The sequence below is a fragment of the Phalacrocorax aristotelis genome, chromosome 7 (assembly GCF_949628215.1).
Source record: "Phalacrocorax aristotelis chromosome 7, bGulAri2.1, whole genome shotgun sequence".
In the NCBI taxonomy this organism is placed as follows: domain Eukaryota; kingdom Metazoa; phylum Chordata; class Aves; order Suliformes; family Phalacrocoracidae; genus Phalacrocorax; species Phalacrocorax aristotelis.
In genome coordinates, this window is record NC_134282.1 from 30,163,530 (window position 1) to 30,184,751 (window position 21,222).

The 21,222-nt window shown below is 46.6% G+C and overlaps 1 protein-coding gene across 5 annotated transcripts; it reads left to right on the forward strand.

The window, feature by feature from the left end:
- The first annotated feature begins 6 nt into the window (after positions 1–6).
- Positions 7–20,595, forward strand: THAP4 (THAP domain containing 4). 5 transcript variants are annotated; one of them, XR_012661584.1, is made up of 8 exons: positions 197–505; positions 1,387–2,543; positions 11,285–11,444; positions 14,445–14,554; positions 15,886–15,989; positions 18,058–18,289; positions 19,527–19,650; positions 20,279–20,595. XR_012661584.1 is itself a non-coding variant. In XM_075099602.1 (6 exons), exons 2-6 carry the CDS (start codon positions 1,712–1,714, stop codon positions 20,396–20,398), a joined length of 1,326 nt encoding a protein of 441 aa, XP_074955703.1. In that variant the 5' UTR covers positions 7–145; positions 1,387–1,711; the 3' UTR covers positions 20,399–20,595. The 5 variants fall into 5 exon arrangements, 3 of the variants coding, with proteins under 3 accessions (XP_074955703.1, XP_074955702.1, XP_074955704.1); XR_012661585.1 differs by lacking the exon at positions 18,058–18,289 and having other exon boundaries at positions 198–505; XM_075099602.1 differs by lacking the exons at positions 197–505; positions 18,058–18,289; positions 19,527–19,650 and adding an exon at positions 7–145.
- Positions 20,596–21,222: the final 627 nt, after the last annotated feature.

Sequence of the window (21,222 nt, forward strand, 5' to 3'; positions counted from 1 at the left end):
ACGGGCGCCACCATGGTGGTGTACGGAGACGGCCGAGCCCCGCCCCTCCGTCCCCAGAAGAGTAACTCGCCCCTCTCAGGAACACCTTCGGCCGCCACGGACCGAGCGGCTCCTCGGGAGGCGGGCACCTTACAGCACCGAGGAGGCAAGCGAGCGGCGCCGGGACCGATTCCCCCCCCCTCCCCTTCCCCACCGGTATCACCGCTGTACGGCGTTGGCTGCAGCTCCACCTCGGCCAAAATGGCGGCGGCCGTGTGGCGGCCGCCATGTTGGTTGACGGCAGTGCCGTACAGAACCCCCTTCCCCGGCGGCGGAGGGGCGGCCGAGGTGACCTGGCTCCGCCATCTTGCTGTACGGCTGGCGGCGGCCCGGGCCGGCGGGCGGGGGCCGGGGCGGGCCCGGCCGGCAGCGGCGGCCGACAGCCGGAGATGGTGATCTGCTGCGCCGCCGCCAACTGCTCCAACCGGCAGGGGAAGGCGCACCGGGGCGCCGTCTCCTTCCACAGGTAAGGGCGGCCCGCTTCAGCACTGCCGCCCCTCCACAGGTGCTGCGGGCGGGCCTCTTCCATCCCCCAGCTCCACTCTGGCCTGGCCGCCGGGCCGGGGGCGGCTGCTGGCCCCCCCGCCCCAGGGCGCTTACCCCACCGTGCCCGCCCGTCCCTCCCTCTCCGGTGCCTCCGGGCCCGAGCGGCGGCGTCCGCCCTTTGTTTCCCTCAGCGCCGGGGACCAGCTTTGGGCTCCTGAACGCCTCCCGAAACGGGCTTGTTAGCGGGGAGCTCCCCCGCGCCGCGGCGCTCGGGCCCCAGGCTCACCCCTCGGCCTGTCCCCCTGCCTCTGCCCGCGCCAGGGACTCGGCTGGGGACGCTGCCGTGGGTAAGTCCCAAGGGAACGTCCTTATTTCAGGCAGCCGATGCAAGCCCATTTAGAAAAGGCACCTCGTTCAGCTATTCTGGTTCTTTTTTTTCAGTCTAGGCATTCGTACGCCTTATTAAACATACCCGGTGTAAGCATCAACAGGGTTGCAGAGGCAGCAGGTGGACAACATGTTGGCTAAGCCGGGATGTTTTGGTGTTCGTCTCATCCTCTGTTCCCCTCATTTGCGGGCATGCTGCTGCGTTCCTCATAGGGTAGATGAGCAGCTAAATAATCGGTCAGTTGCCGATAAAAAAGGGAAATGCTTTTTGGTTCTGCGCTCTTTGTGAAGTGAGGCTGGTAACAGAGGGAATGAATATTGAGAGTTTCAGCCCAAACTGAAATAATCCTCAAACAAGTGTAACCTGTTTAAAACACAGATTTTATGAGAATTTCCTAAACCTAGGAGTACCAGCCCTTCTGATTTCCAACACGCAACTTATTTTTTCATGGTTTTTGTCTGTTTGTCTTTTAGATTCCCTCTGAAGGATTCAAAGCGTCTCATTCAGTGGCTAAAAGCTGTTCAGAGAGACAACTGGACTCCCACCAAGTATTCGTTTCTTTGCAGTGAGCATTTCACCAAAGACAGTTTTTCTAAGCGGCTGGAAGACCAGCACCGGTTGCTGAAGCCCACTGCTGTCCCTACTATTTTCCAGCTTGCAGAGAAAAAACACGACAACCTGGATTATGTCAGAAGCAGAAGAAAAATAGCAAGCCAGGTGCCACTGCAGGATGGAGAAGACCCAAGGGAAGGAGGCTGTGAGGTAGTTCAGAGGACCTCATCTTCTGGCCAGGACTTCATGGTGATGCAAGGGACAAAAGAGATGGAGGAGGCGACTTTGCAAACGGAAATTGGATCGATGTCTGAGGAAGAAGAGAACCTCCACAGCCAGCTGGACAGCCCTCAGAGAAGGACGTTAGGTGATAATTTGGTTGCAAAGCCTGGACCTCAGAAAAAGCCGAAGAGATCTTCTGCAGAGGACTGTCCTAAAGCCAACTGGACTGGCAGCTGGGTCGCAGACAGAAGTGGTGTGTCGGTCGATGACTTCACGCCGCCTGCCTCTGGTGCTTGCAAGTTCATCGGCTCCCTTCATTCTTACAGCTTTTCCTCTAAGCATGCCAGAGAGAGGCCGTCGTTCCCAAAAGAGCAGCTAGAAAGGAAAAGGCCAAAGAGAGACGTGGAACCAAGCTGCAGCAGCCATCTTACAGGACATGATAAGGCCGTAGCGGAAGGTTCCCCTACTTCATCCCTCACTGTGACCCCTCAGAAACCTTCCCAGGGTTTGTCGGCATCCCCAGCAGACCTTACCCCTCAGCCTGCTGCTGAGGCAGTGGTGGGGCAGAAGGGTGACACAGATGCCAACCCCATGTCAATCAACGAGGTCATCATGTCAGCCTCAGGAGCTTGCAAGCTTATTGACTCTCTCCACTCGTACTGTTTCTCATCCAGGCAAAGCAAAAGTCAGGTGTGCTGCTTGCGTGAGCAGGTAGAAAAAAAAAACGGAGAGTTGAAACTCTTGAGGCAGAGGATCAGTCGCTCTGACAGTCAAGTCAGGAAGCTGAAGGAGAAGCTAGATGAGCTGAAGAGGATCAGTTTCCCTTACTTGAACAGCCTCCTATCTCAGGACTGTGGTCAGTATTTCCAGTGGCTTTGTGTTGAGGCAGAATTCACTGGTCTCTTAGCAACAAGAGGCTGTTTAAGTTAGAGGTTGTAAAGATGTGATGGGTTAAAAAAATATGAGAAAGGTATGTTTTTGGCAGAAGGAGTAGCTTGTGCTAGACCAACAGACAGAGGTGAAAGAATTAGGTTTCTGTTTGAGCTGTTTCTTAGATTCCAAGTTTCTCAGGCAATTCCTGTTGTGGAATGGGAAATTAGGATGTGGTGTTGCAGTCAACTCTCTGATGAATTTTTTTTTTTTTTTCATTCCTGGGTTATTTTAATTTATTGTGACTCAATAGCGTCTGTTAGGATTTGCCTTCCTTTGGAGTGTGCCTGCAAATTCTTTTGGTGTGTTAATGAGCTGCCATGGGCAGCAGGTATCTGGGAAAGCTGTTGTAGTCTTCTCTAGTGATATTATAAAGTACTTCTGATCTTAGGTTTCATGTACTGCACGCAGTACTCGGGATACATGAAATCTCAGTGAGGTAGTAAGTATCAAATATGACAGTGTCATGATACACAGTGAGGTCACTTTTTGTGACCGAATGTCTGTGTTTGGTTTGATCATTTCCTCCTTTGGAAGGCAGAAGTGATCAGGAAATGGATAATGAAGAGGGAGGAGATGGAGAATGACTTCTCTGTCAATTAAAAAAAAAAATTGAGACACCTGAAACTGTAGGGGAGCTCAGCGAGGGACAAGGTTGTGTAAAAATGTTGTTGAGGAGAAGTCGAATCGGGCCATAACCCTTTCTCTTGCAAGAAAGAGTCCTTTAACGTACAGCTGATAAAGCTGTTGCACAATGATTCGAGTTGCAAGATACAATTTGGGGGAAGAGTATAGGAGGATCTAATGATATTTGATGTTTGTGTGTGGAGAAAATGTTGAGTTGTCTTGTGAAGGATGCATGGCTTGGGCTTTCTTGAAGAAGTCACCTATGGATGGTTAAGTATCCCTTCATGGTATGTCTCGCATCTGTTATGTGTTTTCTTCTCCTAAAGGAGAAACCTCATGACTTCTCCTAAAGCGTGTAGTATTAGACATGGTCAGAAACATGATGCTGGCATAGAAAGACATGTTCTCCAGACTATTATAGCATGGCCTGCTTCCTCGCTCAAGTGTAAGAAAATAAATCCAAACAAAATTCTTGAAGGTCGATACCCAATGCTACTTTTCCCATGTGTTTTTAATTTTCCGAAGTGTCAGAAAATTCACATTTTGATTTGGGTAGAGGGGGAAAAAGAATTCTTTTCCCCTATGGGAAATCAACATAGTCTTATTTGTACCGTCTGATCTGTATTTTTCTATTGTTTTGGTGTCAAACTGAAGAAAATAACTAAACACAATTTTAAGGTTCCATAATTACCATTCATTCATATATATATATCTCTCTGTGTGTGTATATATATGAAAAAAGGGTGTCTAGCTTTGTTGGAATACCTTCAATGAGATATTAGTTGCAAAAATAGTGTCCTGAAGGATGTTTTTCATTATTCTATAAGCACTGTGATTTTTCTTTTCTTTCCTGGGATGGATGTTCTTATACGTCTTTGAGAATGTGAGAATTATATATTATGAATATCTTCTATAAGAACGTAAAAATTACGTACTCTGTTTTCTAAGAGAAAATTTCTATTTTCTTAATGAATTGACCAACCTGCTACCTGTTCTGCTGTCTCTTATAAACAAAACTGGAGATCAGTATGTGGTGCCTATCTGCCTTGCATTGGGGTTTTTTGTGCTCAGTAATAGTTTATGGCAGTCAAAATACCTGATGAGGTGCAGCTGACTGCTGCTGGGTAGAGTCTGGTTTATACCTAGACACTAGGTCTTACTGTAATGCAAAGCTGAATTGAAGCAGGGCTTTATGGTATTCATAAAAAGACGGTCGGGTAACATATTAGGTTAATAATAATTATAGTCTGTTAGTAGCTGCATTTCAGTTGTCCTAAATCATCTGATGTGTAGTTGAGGTGATGTTATTAGCGGTGAACATGAGCCTGCATATTTTTTTCTTCTTAAGGCAGTGCCTTGGGGATAGGGAATGTAAGTAAAGTAACCAACTGGACTGTCCGTGCAGGTTGTTACATGTCTGCATCCCAGCCCCACATGCTGTGGGACCTCTCTGCTGCTGCCTGACGTTCAGCCGCTTCCACAAAATTGCGAGCAGAAAAATGAGATTTAGGCCCACACCCATTAAGCAGATCTTCATTTTGGTACTAGTTCTCAATGAGACAAGTAAATTTCTGCTGGCTGTATCCAAACTACAACTGGCTGGGAAGAGCAGGTTTCTGCAAAACTGGTGCACTTGCAGTCCCTGCCAACCACACTTGAGGATCGGTGACTCAGTCTGGATGAGCTTGGCTCACAGCGTGCTTGAACTATCACCATGCACTGAAGTGGTGTTTCTCAACCTGTCTTAACAGGGGGTTTGACTAACTGGTTTTAGGAGAACCCTGGGCTGTTTCCTGCACAACTTTTCCATCTAAACATTGAGTTTGCTTGCTCGTTTGGTAGGAAAATGTTCCCCCCTGTTTCATGGGCCACTTCTGAGATCTGTGGACTGAAGGTTGACAAATACTTCCAGCAGAGGAGTGCGGTTAGGCACAGTGCACCAGGCAGAATGAGGTTAAATGCATCTTCTGGAGAACAACAGGGTACACTGGGAGAAATCAGGGAGAGCCAGCAAGCAAATATGGATCCAGTGTACTGGGGGAGGGGAGACTATTTTAACAGCACTGGTCCTCTGATACGCAAGGACTACCTGACCATCTTGTTCTGCTTAAACGTTTTGCAGCTCTGCTGCATTGTACTCCCCCAGTGCTAGCACAGACAGAAGATCTGAGATGCTTCTTTCACAAGATCACCTTGTCTTAACGTGCTGAAGTTTGGTCTTTTTGTAATACTACATCTCCCAGCAGGCACTAGGAGAACTGTCTTCCTTAATCATGAGATCACTTCCCTCATAGCCATATTATCAACCCTGCGCAAAACACTTTCTGGTGAGCAAAGGTTGTTAGAGTGCTAGACCAAGCAATAGAAAAATAACTCTGCAAACTATGGCTGGCAATGGAGCAAACACAGGTATGATTCAATGGGATTGAAGTCTCTGTATTTATTTGAGAGGTAAAGCTGTTAGAATTGAGCTGCTTGAGCATATGTGGAGCCTCTTCCACACTCCATGTCTGCTTTTGTGAAGGTCATATTACAGGCAGGAGAGTTTGCAAAATGAGTCCACATGAAAAATGGTTAGAATTTTGCTAGGAATCTGTAGGAAATCATATTTCCTTACAGCTTAGATTTGTCTTTAAATATTTGTACAAAGCCAGCTTAGAAATGGGGTAATTTATAGTACTTTTTACATGTGTATGAAGCATGGTGAACTCTGGGGACAAGCAGAAGGACTCGAATGTTAAATGTCTGGTTTTGTGCCAACATGGAGTCCCAACGCCTGGTCTGTGGGGCCTGAGGTGGCCTTTCCCATCAAGGTGGCAACACGTTTTCATTTGTGTTGCAGAAAACAAATAGCAAAATCATGTTCCTCAGTAGCAGTGAGAAGAGAAATGGGGTTGCGCAAGGATGCAAGATGCTGTCTGAGCAGATCTTGAACAGCAACGGGTCCCTGTCCAGTTTAGCTTGATCTGTTATAAGCATTTCCTTTTCACAGAGATGCACTGTCAGAAAAATTGCCTCTACCAGGGCAGGCACTGCTAACCTGGCAGCTGCATGTTAACTTGGAGCTAGATTTTGGAAAAAAATGCTTTTAATCTGAGATGGCAGGTGCTGCTTGTGATTTTTTTTTTTTCTTCCCCCTGCCTTGTCTGGGGTGGGAATAGCCAGGGTAGAAGGCTGGTCAACAGAGTAAGCAGGTGTTACAAAGACCAAGGGAGCTATAAAGTGACGTAAGAGTGAGATATAAGGAGTAGGAATATGTGTGCATAGGTTAAGAGCAGGGCTGAATCTGTGGCAGAAGGCATCACGAGAGAGGGTAGGTGAGACTTCACAGCACCTATGGTCTGAGCACGTGCCGCCCTGCAGCGAGTGGGAGGTAAGCTGCCTCACGCTCCGCACGGGAGCAACCAGTGTGCAGGCTCTGGCCTGACATTCAGCAGGTTCAGGACGTGGTTGATCAGGGAGGTGGCTCTTTCACCACCCTCTAGGAGAGAAAGGCAGTTTGAAGCAGGGAAGCAAGACTTTTTGCTCTGCTGTTGCTTTTCCCCCCCCCAGTGGAATGGTCTTGTTTTTTCTAGTTTTTTTTTCCCTAATAGCCTGTACAGCTTGTGCATCAGGCATTTAATTCTGCAGTGAGTTGGCAATGACTCAACAAAAGCCAGCTTGTAACTAGGAAGCAATGAAAATGCCAACTAAGGAAAACTCAAGAGAAAGTAAAACCTATTGGGATAAGCTCAGGCAGAGTGTTTGGGTTTCTCATAATAATGTATAATTTTAAAAATGTTTTCTCTGTATTTTGTAGTGCAGGAGGGCTCTGACAGTGATTGCAGCCACCGAGGCATTTTACCACAGAGATTAGAATCAGAGGCATTAATACATTGGTGTTCAGTCATGAAATTAATTACTAAGGCCATAAGATGAAAATTTGTGAATATAACTCCATTCTGAGCTCTTAGAGCAGAGAGGGAGCTAGAGGGTGCCAGTGCTAGGAATGCTTTACTGGTTTACTGCGGGGAGAATCAGCAAAGTGCATAAAGGGGAGCAACACGCAGGGAAGGGCAGCAGAGTACAAAACCACCTCTGTACTTAAATATGGAAAAAGTATGCTGAACAAGGCTGCTCCTTAATTACCAAAACCTTGATGATGATGATTTAAATCCAGTACGCAACTCAGCTGAAGAAAGAACTGCAGGAGGCTGCCCAGCTGTTGCTGTAGGCCCTGCACTTTGAAGACTGAGAAGGTGCTGTGTGAATTGCTTTGGTTTTTGTTTGGGGTTTTGTTTTTGTTTTTCTGGTTTTAATTTTTGGATTTGTGTGTTGTTTTTTTTTATTCCGTTCCCTGCAGCAAGTATTCACCAGCTTAGGGGAAATAGGATAGCTGCCTTGTTAGCAACCAGCTGGCTGTTCACACCACAGTTTTGCTGATAAAGCTGCATAGGAATTTGTGCTAGCGTAGCTTTCTGTGCCATGGATCCCACTTGAGAGCCATGCTGGCTGAAGCCTGTGTAGACATGGCCTGAGGGGGTAGTCCAGCTGCTTTGTCTGGTTTGTCCCTAATGGCAGGGAGAGCCTGCTGTCTCTCACTGCAAGGCATGGACAGCCGGTAGCAGTCTGACTTTGTTACAGTGCAGGGAGGGATTTAACTTCTAAACCCTCTGTGAATGGGAAAGATGTGGAAACAGTCCATCTGTGAGTTCAGAGGGATGAAGTGAGGTCGGATGGTGAAATGGAGCTGACTCGTGCGCCCAGGACGTTGGCATGGCAGTTTTGGCCTGAGTAGCTTCCTGAAGAACAGAGATCTAGATGATCAGGTTGCTTACGTGCCTGTGTTTTTTCTCTCCCAAGCTGTTGCAACTTGTGAGGTTTGTGGCTGATTTCAGTCAGATTTTGTAGAGGAGCGGCAGTCTCAAAGATGCTAGGTGTCTAATGGCTTCAAGAAACTGTGTTATCTGGTAGGGGAAAGTGACTCCAGGAATGTCCTTGTTAAGAAAGAGGCTGTAGTGTGAACTTCCCTGTTATTAAATAAAAGAGAAACTCTGCATGCAAGAGAACCAGTATTAAGAGGACCCCATCTGAGCCTGAAGCTTTAAAGATGCAGAAGGGTGGCCAGTGTCTCTTGCACTGCAAATTCTCAAATGTGGTTCATATTCTTGATATCACTGCACGCTTACTTTTTATGCTGTAGTAGCAGGTTGTTTGTAAAAGTGATGCCCCAAGAGTTTAGATCTTTAAAGAGGGAAGTACACGCTCCGTCATTAGGGAAATTCCTCTTGACGGTGACTGCATCTATAAACCTATTGTTTGAAACAAAGCTGCTCAGCAGACAAAGATATTTTCCTTTTTAAACTCTACTTTTTTTTGCTACAATAAGCATTGTATTGTCTTGCATTTGTCCACCCCAACCATGACGTAAGAAGCAAATTTCTTTTCAAATTGCCACTTTTTTTTTTCTGATGGACTCAAATCAGCTTCTTTCCTGTCTGCCTCCCCACTCTTGCTTTTCTACCCTCTCAGCTCAGCCCTCTGGCACAGAAGGCTGCTAGGGAGAAAAAAGGACTTAGACCACTAGTCAGAGACCAATACCAAAGGTGAGAAGAGCACTGCATAGGGTGTGGTCAGGGTGTGTTTACTCTTCAGCACTTCACTGAGTCTCTGGTACTTATTCCTACAGGCACTTCTGTTGCTCTGGGCTTTTCCAAGTGACATAAGAACTAAAAAACCTCACGTAGGCTTTGCTGCCATCCAGGTAGTTTGGAAAGTAATAATGGTCACTGGGCCGTGTTTGCCCATTTGCTGTAGGCTTCAGAATATACAGTTACGTCCTCACTTTTCAGCTGGCTAGAAGTCCACCTCTTTGGAAGTGAGACGAGTTTGGCTGGTCAAGTGCCTCCAGCCAGGCTGGACCCTGCACAGCAAGGCAGTGGGGTCAAGCTATGGGTGCTGGAAACAGTTGGTTGGTTTCTCTTGGTTTATAACCGAGACTAAAGAGTGGAAACAGCTAAAGCCATTTCTTTCATCTGTCATTTTGATGCTTTTTCCTGAAATGCTGCAAGGTTGGTAAGCAGAAGAAAATGAAGTGCCCAATTACAAGCACCCTGGTGACAAAGCATCCTGCTCCTAGGCTGTGTTGCCACCTCCTGCCCCAGGAGAGGGCAGCAGCAGCCCAGGCTGCAGTCTCTTCTAGCCTTTCCAAAGTTCTGCTCTTCCCTTTCATGTTGGCAGCTTGAGCCTGCAAAAAGCTTGGAAAGAAATGTGTGTGTGCAGTAGGAAGTGAAAGGCATTGATGGGGTGGAAAAACCCAATTGGACAGGGTAGCAATACTCTCCTTGCTTGCAAAAATATGTGCTCTCTACAGGAAAGTAGAAAGGGAAACTGGTTCCTAAGAAGCAGTGTAGAAGTACGGGGTTTCTTGTAGCAATAATTTTGGACTTCTGTTATCGGAAAATAATGCTCGGTTGCTCACAGTACAGGCAGAAGGTAAGTACAATGAAATAATGTCCAGTGCACTAACACAGCTGTGTGGATTGTAGGAACCCCTTCTTAACACCTTGGTAAGATGGTGGTGAATGCACAGGCACGCAGGACATTCTTTGCAAAGGTGTGATAGATTTTTCTCACCTATTTCTTAGTGAGTTCTCGTATTTTCTCATGTTGCTTCACTAGCAAAATACCTTGGGATAAAGAAGAGTAATTAGCAATGTTCTGTGGGAGGATAGATAACAAAAGTGGTAACTCTTTTTTACCTGGGATCCCTCCTTTGTCATTCCAGATGCGGACTCTCTATTCTTCCTCCTCACTCAGTCTTTTTAGCCTGATGTCTGGGACCAAGCACAGTGAAACTCAGATTCATCAAGCAAAGTTTTACTCACACCATCACCTTTTTAGGTCATAATTTCTGCCTGCAGCTGAGTCCCCACCTTTTAGACCAGCCAGACAGGTAGCTTGTTCTTATATTAGGGGATATCACTAGGTGTGTGAAAAAAAACCCCTTCAGCTCCCATCCTGCCAGTATGAGTCATTTATCACATGAGTGGGAGGAGGACATGCTTTAAGTGTACTTCAGTCATACTTGTTTGCATAACATAGCTAACCTAGAGCAGTGGGCACCTCATTTCTATTCATATTGGTCTTTCCTGAGATCAGATGGGTGCCATATCACTTTCCCTGCTTACACCTTAGGAATGGATCTGCTTTGCTGTTCATGTGGCTTTAAATTGTCTGTCTCCATTTCTCTGATTTATTTTTTTCTTTTCAGGTCACACCATCTGAAATCACAGCAAAATGCAAAACTGTTGTTTATCAAAGCTCTTCTAAAATGATTTGTTAAAGTCGTTTTAACTTTGGGAAACAGACCTTGGTTGCTACTTAACAAATGCAATGACAAAGGGAAGTAGCTATCTCTTCTGCTTATGCTTTAACTTGCAGACACCCTAGTCTTTTTTAAATGTTTTACTTAGCCTTAGTCCAGAGCCTGAGCAGAACAACTTCTGAACGATCCCTGTCTCTTTGTACAAGTGCAGGTCATTGTTAACCTCTTCAGAAAAATTACAGCCAAACTTTGATCTTGAATATATATGCAGCCTGATTTTCTTTTTCCCCTGAAGTGAGTACTCATTTCCCTGGTCTCTGAAACAAACAGGAATGGTACATTCTCAGTGCTTGAGGAAAATCAGGCCAGAGCATTAGAAATCTAATATTCATTTAGTGATAATTCTTCACGCTGAGATTTCAGTCTTCTCCTTCCTTGCATGTAGATGGGAGGGGGCTTTCTCTTCAGATCAAGCTACAGGGAGGAGTCAGAAATGGACCACCTGGAAGAATGTATGGCCACAAGCAGGTTTGAAAACAGACCTACTTTCTGTGACTCTTCATTGTTCCCCGTCTCCCCTTGCACATTGGAGCTGCCACTGCTCTAGAGAAAAGTGTTGCTGCTGCGTTGGACTGTTTCCGAGGTGTTTTGTGTTCACCTCCACCCAGCTGTAAGCAGCTCACAGCAAGCTGCAGAGCAAAGATCCCTAAATGTTCATTCTTCTTCCTCCACAGAGACTCCCCAGCTGAATCCTGTGATGGAACCCCTGTCCTGGATGCTGGGCACCTGGCTTTCAGACCCACCAGGAGATGGCACCTTCCCTACAATGAAGCCTTTCCAGTACCTGGAAGAAGTGCACATCTCTCATGTGGGGCAGCCCATGCTCAACTTCTCGTAAGTCTAGGGATTTATCTGTGTTGGCAGCAGCTTTTGGACTGGAGCAGGCATGGCTCCAGTGAAATCTATTGGTTGTTTTTCTCTTCCAGTGGTGAAGTAAACAAGTTTTCACCTGCCAAATGATATGATGTAATGATATGTGACTGCATGGTCTGACTTTCATTTTCCTTTAAAACTTGTGATTAATTGGCATGCCGTTGCAACATACGTAGAGCTGCACAGCTTCAACCACTGAAGATATAGTAGCCCAAGAGCACAGTGCACTTCACAGAGCTTTTTCAAAAGTGAGTTCATACCTGTGAACTCATGTAGAAGCATGTGTGTACAGGATCAGGACTGTGGCCATGGTGCAGTGTACAGTTCTTGTGGCGGTACCAGTCTTGAGGGTGGTTACATAGTGAGAAGTAACTGAGGGTGCTGCAAATGTGACTGTAACTTAAAATAGGGGAAGTAACTTAGGGTGCCAAGAATGGCCCTGTATGGACATCACTATTGTTTGTGCAAACTCCGTACCTGCCTCTGAAAGACCAGTGATGCTTCTACTTTAACATGATGTGCACTGGGTGCATAGGTGACCCAAAAGATGTACTGCCTTCATGGTCAGAAAAAAAACACATCATTCTTGTTGGCAGTAGCTGTCTGATTAGAAATTAATCTTCAGGTAATAGCATTAAAAGTGCTATCATTCTGGTCTGTGACACTCCCACTTAAAAATGTAATAAATGAAAGAGCTATGTCATGGCTGACAAGTTTGTCCATTTTAAACTGTGGTCCTCAGTCTTCACCACTGTGAAAATCTGAGAAAAATCAAAGTTTAACAAACTAACGGGATAGGAGGCAGATAGTTTAACTGCTTTGGCTTCAGGTAATTGTTTTAAGATAAATAAATCTGGAGGAAGAGAAGCGACATGTTAGCTAACTGTTCAGTGCTGGCCCGGTACTCATTTGGGCGTTGTGAATTGGCAAGTTTGTTGCCTTGAAAACCAGCGAACAGAATAATTAGAAGATGCCAACCCTGTGTGAAGGATGCCCTGTGTTCCTGGTCTATGCCGTCTGTTATGACAGAGCTGCCAGCTCAGCATGTGACGTTTTTAGTCCAGTTTCCAAAACAAAGCTCTGACAGTCATGCTCTGTCTATACCTTCCTCCCCAGCTTTTGAACAGTTGCTAATTGAGTTGATCCCCCCCTGCCCCCTCAATGAGATATACAGCTCAGAGCTGTTGAGCTCTGGGAAGCATCAGGAAAATAGGCAGCAGGCTTGGAGGACAGAGACCCTGTGCCTCCCTGGCTCCTGGAGCAGTGCCATTTGACTGTTACAAGACAGTCCATATGTCTCCTGAAAACTCCAAGCACTGAAAGAAGCCTGATTTAAGTTCATTCCTCCTTTGGTTCTAGATAATCATAGAATGGTTTAGGTTGGAAGGGACATATAGAGGTCATCTAATCCAGCCACCCTGTAGTGAGCAGGGACATCTTCAAGTAGATCAGACTGCTCAGAGCCCCGTCCAACCTGACCTTGAATGTTTCTAGGGTTAATCCCACCATGAGGCATGACTCTGTAGGATACCCTGGTTTCACTAGCTGCAGAGCACAGAGTCTGAGATGCTAGGACAGTCCTTAGCAGGGGTGCAGCCCTGCACCACTGATAGGAGTCACTCCTGGTTCTTCCTATAACCGCATGGTTAAAAGGAGACATCCTTTATATAGAGACAAAGCCAAACAGGAGGAGTAATTTGTATATTTGTACCCAGAGGACACTGGAGAGCCAGAAGCAGCTGCAAGGCTTCCCCTTCCTTGTCTCCAGTTTTTTGAAGGCAATGAGTTTCTTGTACCATGTGTAGGGATGCCATGTCCTGCACCTTGTGCTGCTGGTCTTCTAAGAAATGTTGACTCTCATGGTATTTTAATTCACAGGGGAAACACTTGCTTTGGACTTCTCAGCTCTCAGTGCTTCTTTAATGAATAACTGCTCCAGGTTGTCACAGGCCCGCACCTGGACAAGCCCCTTTGTCAAGCTGCTCTTGCACGCTTGCCCTGTTACTGTTGGGGTGGCAGCTGACAATACAGCATATCCCCAGTCCCAGGACAGGTCACAGTGGCAAAGGTGACTGGTGTTGGCTGTTTCCAGCAGGCACATCCCAGTTGCACAACAGAGGCACATGTGGAAACTGCTGTCATGTGAGGGAGTTCTGGGTGCAGATTTAACAGCAGCAGCTCCGAGGTTGCCTCTGCCTTCTTTCCTGTAGAAGGATGCAGAGTGGGGAATTCTATGAAAAACAGTATGAAAAGAAAGAGATTAGTTTAGACTAAACAAACACCAGTAGGAGGGTCTGCTACTTTAGATAGATACCTAGCTTCCTATTGTGTTTAAGCTGCTGTTTAATTCAGTTATTTGTGTAGACTCTAGAATGCTGTAGCGCTAATGAGCTTGTGTGATATATAATCACCTACATTATGGGTGATCAAACATACAACTTTTAAGGCCTCATGAAGAATAAATAAGAATCTGAGCTGAACTTTTTATTTTTGAAGGGGGTGGTGGGAGAAATAAGTCTGCTCTGTTACTGCCTGCAGCAAGTAATACATTAAAAAATCCCAACTTGCCAGGTTTAAAAGCTAAATAAAGATGATGCTGTAATCCCAGATATTTACCTGAAAAAAGGAAGTATTTGAGACAGAGTATGGCTCCAGCATCTGTGAGATGTCCAACTTCCTGAGGGTGTTTCTGAGCTAGCTCTTAGAAAGACCCAGGAGCTGTGGAAAATCTGAAGCTTGAACTTAAATAACTAGCTCTAAGAAATACCTGTGCCTGTAAAGTAACTGCATTTTTACACCTTTACATCTCCCAACTGTGAAGCACTATCAGTCTTTTACTCTTCAAACAATATTGCAGGCAATTGTGGCTAAATAAAATACTGTTTCCTCTGAGATGATAGCAGGCCAAACACTATTTTCAGTGCAACAAACAGCAGCTTTTGTATTCTGATTTCCCCTCAGGTTCAACGCCTTCCATCCGGACACTAGGAAGCCCATGCACCGAGAATGTGGATTCATCCGCCTCAAACCTGACACTAACAAGGTGGCCTTCATCAGTGCCCAGAACACAGGTATACACCTGGTATCCATGCTGGGAAAAAGAGGTCATCCTTACCTTGCTGTGCCATTTCATCACTTTTCCAGAAAATTATTGCATCTCTCACAATTTCATTTCATTTATTTTCACTGAGTATCGCCACCCTTTGGCGTTGGACCCACAGTGAAAAGAAATGAATAAATGAGCTTGTGTCAAAAGCATTGAGTTTCTAGGACTGACAGTGTGGCTTTTTATCTTTCTGTGACAAGAAAGGACTGCAAGTCAAAATACTGCTCATGCAGAAGTCTTGAGGGGTATCGTTTCCTCAAATTATATGTTGGTATTGCAGACATGGATTTGTAAACCAAAAGAACCCCTGTCTTTGTAACAAGAATTTCAGCCTTAATGATGGCAGGTGATAAGTGGCCAGTGACATTCTTGTTGCCTTTGTAGCATTCTAGTCGTCTTTTGTGGGGATGCAGGGGGAACATGAACAGGCAAGGTGCTTCGTTCCCACTGCTCCTGTGAGTTGGCCACAGTTGACCCTGTGGTAGAAATAGAGAGGTGCCTGCCTTGGTTCGCGAGCTCCTGGGTCTAGAGTCCACCTTCTATTGCTAGTGTCATATTTTGCCAGCTGATCCTTGTAAGGAAGGTCAGATTTAACATCTCGCTTAAACTCTTCTTACAAATGTCAACACTTGCCATATTTGATTCTGTGGTGCAGGGTAGAGCTTGCAGCCCTGGCAAGGCGGAGCTGTGGTGGTTCTAAACTCCCTTTGCAGCCTCTCCATCCAGGAGTGTTTGGTGTGACGCATATAGCAGGTTCCATATTAGAGACCCTGTCCAGGCTGTGGCACTACCAAGAGCCTCCACAGCACTGTAGCAGGGGAGCTTCTCTCCTGCTGTTCCATTAACAATCTTGGAGAGTAATCTTAGTACAGGCTTCTTTCTTAGCTCCAAAACTAGAGGAATTGCCCGCTGTTTGGATGTAGTGCTTTGGTATTTGTTACACACCTTACAGGACTGAATGAGAGAGAGAACTACATCTAAATTATTATACATGAAAGAGTGTTAAAAGCCAGTTGATGCTTAAACTTGCATCTAAAACTCCAGAGCAGGTGCTGAAGGGAAAGCTGCCAGTCGCAATGCGATACTCATCCCACACGGTATGAGTAAGTCTGGCTAGATTTTTATTAAGCATCATTACATGTCTGAGGTTGTGTGGATTTGCAGTTGTCAATATGTGCTAGGTCAAATAAAACCATTCTTCAGGGAGAGTGGTGGTATGTTATACAGCCTAATAATTGTGATGTCCTTAAGTAACCTTTGTAGCCTAAATATATATATAACCATGCTTCTCACTAGGTCTGGTGGAGGTGGAGGAAGGGGAGGTGAATGGACAAGAGCTGTCTATAGCTTCTCACTCCATAGCCAGGATTTCCTTTGCCAAGAAGCCCCACGTAGAACAGGTGAGTCCACATGTGGTGAGCAATTCACATAGTATTGCTAGCCCCAGAAGCTGTCTAGTTGAGAGGATACATTGATTAGCATGCTTTGATTACAGATTGCCATCAGGAGTTCTTGGAAATGTTGTATGGCATCCTGGCTTATCCTTTCTGTAACAGCCTTCAGAAGATATTTCTTACATTGTAAGACCCAGAGGGATCATTAAGATAAGAACCGATGCACTGAATCAGACCAGCCAACCCAGAACGCTGTCTCCAGCAGTGGCCAGTAGCAGGTCCTTAGGGAAGACAATAGGAAAGTCTTGTGTAAATACCCTTGTACAGCAGTGGTGTTACTTCTGAGTGCTGGTCTTCTGGATTAATTACAGTATGAGGGTGTATATGTAAGGTATGCCCAGTATTGGGCCTTATCAGGATATTTTAGGAATGCCTGCCTTTCACTGGAATGTCACCTTATCTTTGCAAATCTTGTTTGCTTGCTTTTCAGGGCATTCACAAGTTGCTATGGGCTCTCTTCCCATCTGTGGTTGCTTGTCAGGGCTGGGCACTTGCTGTCAGCTCCAGTCTTGGTTGACTGCTTGGTTTTTGACTTCTTTTTTGCGTAGCGATGATTTGTTGTTGGCACAGCTGGATTGGGTACAGAGAGTAAGATGGCACTGCTGGAGTTAGTGTAGCATATTGAGGTCACTGCTGGAATCCTAGCTGTCACATATGAAGTTGTCTTGGCTGACTAGCAGCTGAGAAAGACAGCAAGGTTGAACAAACTCTCACAGAGAGTAGGTACTGGCATGTTCTTGCATCTGTTTTGTTTTCTCTGATAATATGTGCACCAAGTGACTGACTACAATTTTTGAAGGGTGACAGGTGAGTTGTGCCTCTTGGGAGAGAAGACACTACACTGATTGCTGCAAATACAGTATTGTCTTCTTCTGGACTTCAAGGCTTAATTTTGTAACTTAGTTTTTATGCACTACAAAACCAAACCATAGACAACTGAGAGCACAAACTAGTGCAGATGCAGCCAGTGTCATAAGTATGCTCCCTAAATTCACTGACATGCCAAAATTGTATGTGCCTACACAAACAATGTCCTAACGCTGGAAAGGCAGTCCTAACTCCTCTGCCTTCAGATGCGTGTTTTAAGTTGTTGGGCTTCTCCTTTCCCAGGAGCAGCTGTATTGCCTCCTTTCTTAGCAGGAAAAATAAGGCTGTTAAATACTATGATTTCACCAAGGCAGTGGAGCTCTTAATTACAAGCATTTACATAAAATGGACCACCCTCTCAGAGTCACTGCCTGAAATGTGAGCAGAAAGACTGGCAGGAGGAGAGGGGGAAAGCAACAGAAAGCCTGTGAATGTCTTACTTTTGGGGGGGCTGCAAGGCTGGCTTTGGCTGAAGGCTGGAAGAGGGACTGTCCCAAGCTGAGGGTCCATGCTTACCTGGCACCTGAGGATAGTTCAGGCCCAGGTACTGGTCACAGTGAGTACCTGGGAGGCCCTTGCTGGGGAAGGAGGATGTGGAATGAGAGGGTACGGCAGGTAACCAGCTCCCAATGTGTTTTTTTCTTCACCAAGGATGGCATAAATTGCCTATGGAAATGAAGAGACCATGAGTGTCGTGGCGCATGTGTGCAGCTGCTTTAGGTGCTCACTTTGAGAAAACTTCACCATAATGCTGTGTTCCTGCTGAAAAATCATTCAGGATGGCTGTGGCTTGGCAGAGCCATAATTCAAGCAGGAAGACCCGTTCACTGGGCTGGGGCTGTGTTGCAGGCGCTTGCTGGCGTGGCCGTGCTGAAGGGCAGGGAGCTCCTTGCATGGACAGAGAGGAGCATTCCCCAGGGGTCTGTCCCTGCTAGAGGCGATGTTCACAGGATGTAAGGCATAGTTGCGGCATATTAGACTCTTTCTTACCTCTCTGAGGCGCAAGTGGCTCTCAGCTCCCACCCTGTGTGTATAGATGCTCTGCAGGAAGTGGAGGAGCGCTCTTAGACCAGGTTTGATTCCACACGCCCTGCTTATGTTCCCCTGCAAGTGTCTGGAGAACAGGTACATTTTAAAATATTTTTAGTCTTCAGGACTGTCCCCTCAGTATGTGGGTGCTGAGGGAACTGGCTGATAACCCCTGCAAGGCTGCTGTATTATCTTTGAAAGAGGATGGAGATCAGCGGAGTTTCCCGATGACTGGAGACCCATGGCACATGGGTTACCCATCTTCAGAAAGCACCTGAGGGTCAATCTGGAGAGCTACAAGCTGCTTAGCCTCACTTCAGCCCCTGGAGGTTTCTGCACATATGATGAAGGTGATTTGGCACAGTCAGTGTGGTTTTACCATGGGTAAATTGTGCCTGGCTGACCTGGTTGACTTCTGTGACAAAATGACTGGATTTGTGGGTGAGGGGAGAGCAGCGGATGTCACTTAGGTTGATTTCAGCAGTCTCCCACGGCCCTTTCCTAGGGCTTCATGTTTCCCCTCCTGTGTGGGAAGTAGCAGTATCCCCGTGTGTCTCAGGTGGATATGGAGCTTGCCCTCCCATGGTACCATCAGCCAGCCTTTTACTGAAGCTCACTTATAAGAGAAAAATCCCCCTCCTCTTTTTTGCACAGTTGATTTAATTACCTTGTTTGGCATTCTGACTTTCTCTGACCTGCAGTGGTGCGTTCAGAAAAAAATGGGCCGTTCCGAAACCCTGAGCCGAGGTCACATGTTGAGAAATAATTTCTTGTTAAAGATGCATGTCTCTTGTATTCCTTTTAATTGCCTTTTCCTGCTTAGGGTATTTGAAGAATGCTGTCATGGATTACAAAGAAAGCCCCATCTGATCAGCAAATATTAATCAAAACATCATTTGAGTGTGACCCTGTTCCTGCTGTTGCCCCCATGAACATCAGACCAGTGGGGTGTCCTCTGCAGCCCTGCGTAGCTTCATGCCCATCTGGCAATAACCTCCTGGAAGGAGGATGTGTTGGGTATTGACATTAAGAGCACACTGCGGGTGTAGAAGCGGATGTGTTAATGGAGAGAGGATGCTGTGTTGGAGCATGCAGAGTGGTGATAGCTCATGGACAAGCCCTTGAGTGACCTCCACTGGAAATAAATGCATTTGCAAAAGCCCCTGCATTTTAGGAACTTCTAAGTGGGGCTTGTATAAGTGACTGCAAATTAATCGTGCTTGCAGGTTATCCTGCTTTCCCTAGGACTTTATTTCTGTTCACCCATGGGATTGTGTTAGCATGGGAAAGAAGCAAGTGGCCGCCAGGCAGTATAATCAGCTCTTCTGGATGATGTGGAGGGAATCTATGCAGAAATCATGTGAAGGGCCAGAGTTCTGGGTGCACAGGGTCTGTGCCGAGCTCCCTCCTTACAGCAGAGCTTGCTTGGGGAGCTACCCTGCCCTGGGGTCATCCACATAGTTACATGGCCATCTTCCTGCTGGGCTGGCCAGCTGGAGTGATGCCCTCCAGAGCATTTCTCTGGAACAGGAGCTGAGGTTCAAAAAGGATGATCCCACTTTCTTCCTTTATTTTGGAAACAACTAGGAGCAGGCCTATGACCTGTGCTGAACACTGGATGTTTAGCCGCTCCCTCCTCCAGTTTGGAAGCTGCTGAAGCCTGGGTTCAAGCATCTGCTTGCATGGCTCCTAGGTGGTCCAGCTCCACAAGGTAACCCCAAATTGCCTCTCTTGACATTTGGTGCAGCACAGACAGACTCGCAGCCTGCCCGGGTGGAGGGATGGGGACGGTGTCACCTGTCGAGCGCTCTTGATGGGTGGCAGTGTTCTTCCCTCTCAGGGAAGAAGCCCTGCCTGGCTGCAGGTGCAGGCCGAGGCTCGGCAGGCTCCCACCTCCCCATGTGGCGTGAGCAACACCTTATTCTGGCATGGTGTGGTGACCTGCAGAGAGCCCGAGTGATTTTGAAGGCTGCCTTGGGGACACGTCCAGCACAGAGCTCCTCCCTGAGCCGCCAGCCGGGAGCCCCTCTTCTGGAGGAGGGATGTTGGCCTCTCTGTGCTGAGGTGATGTCAGTACTAGTGCCAGGACACCGCGTTGCTCCGTGGCTAATGGTCTTGGGGCCTGGAGCTGGTCTTTTGGAAAGGGCTGCCTTCTTTAGGAGAGAAAAACTTCTCCTCGTTTATTCGCGTAGCTGTGGTGAGCACATCCTTCCATCTGTGGTGCACTGGCAGCAAGCACAAGGATGGCAAAGGGAAGGTAGGAAGCGCAGGCCCGACCAATTTAGCCTGTCAATGCTGTTTGCTTCATTTCATTATTTCTTTTCTTACCCCCTTTTTAGATTACCAGAAGATTCAGGCTCAATTCGGATGGGAAGCTTGAGCAAACTGTCTCCATGGCAACCACTACACAGCCTATGACTCAACATCTCCACATTACCTACAAAAAGGTGATGCCCTGACGCTGGGAGGACTGGGTTGGGGCGTTGTGCCCTGAGAGCAGCAGCAGCTCAGAAGCACGGCATGGCAGACCCTGGAGCTGGCTGACTGCACTCGTCCCCAGGGCTGCAGAGTTCCCCAACCTCTTGAGAATGTTCCTCAGATGTTTCTGTAATGGTATAGTAAAAAAGAAAAAAATAATAAAAAGCATTTATTTTTATGGCTGTGTATTTGGGTGTGATTGCAGAGTGGTCTGCATGTCCCTCTGCTCTGGCAGTGGTTACAGAGGGGCTTTTTGATGCCTCTTCATTAGTAGGCGTTGGGTTGCGGATCCAACCTCCTCCTTGAACTTCTCTGAGCTTTGCAGTGGCATCCTCGGTGTATTTGCAGGGAGCACAAAATGATTCAGATAGGTGGCTTCAGCATGTAGTGCTACACTGGGGTTTTCAGGAAACGCAGAGGAGGCAAACAATTCAACAGATCTTACGTTGTATTCCAGTGTTCCTGTATTTGAAGGTGGAAATGCTAACTGGGGCCAATAAATGATAGTTGAGAAACTTCTCATGGTTTTGGAGACAGCAGAAGGCTTGAGGGGAGACAGAACTTTGCAGATAGTCTCTGCTCTGTGCAGAGGTGATTTTGAATGAAGGTGATGAAGTTGCAGTACATAGCCTAAGGGTGATTAGAAGAGACTTCAGGGCCTTGGGATGGTTAGTGAGGGAATCTGGGGCACAGGTTATTTTTTACTCCTCCCTTCCATTTGCAGGCAGTGATGTTGGAAGGAAGAGGCAGGCTCAATCTATTACCACATGGTTCTGTGGCTGGTGTCACCATCACAATTTTGGGT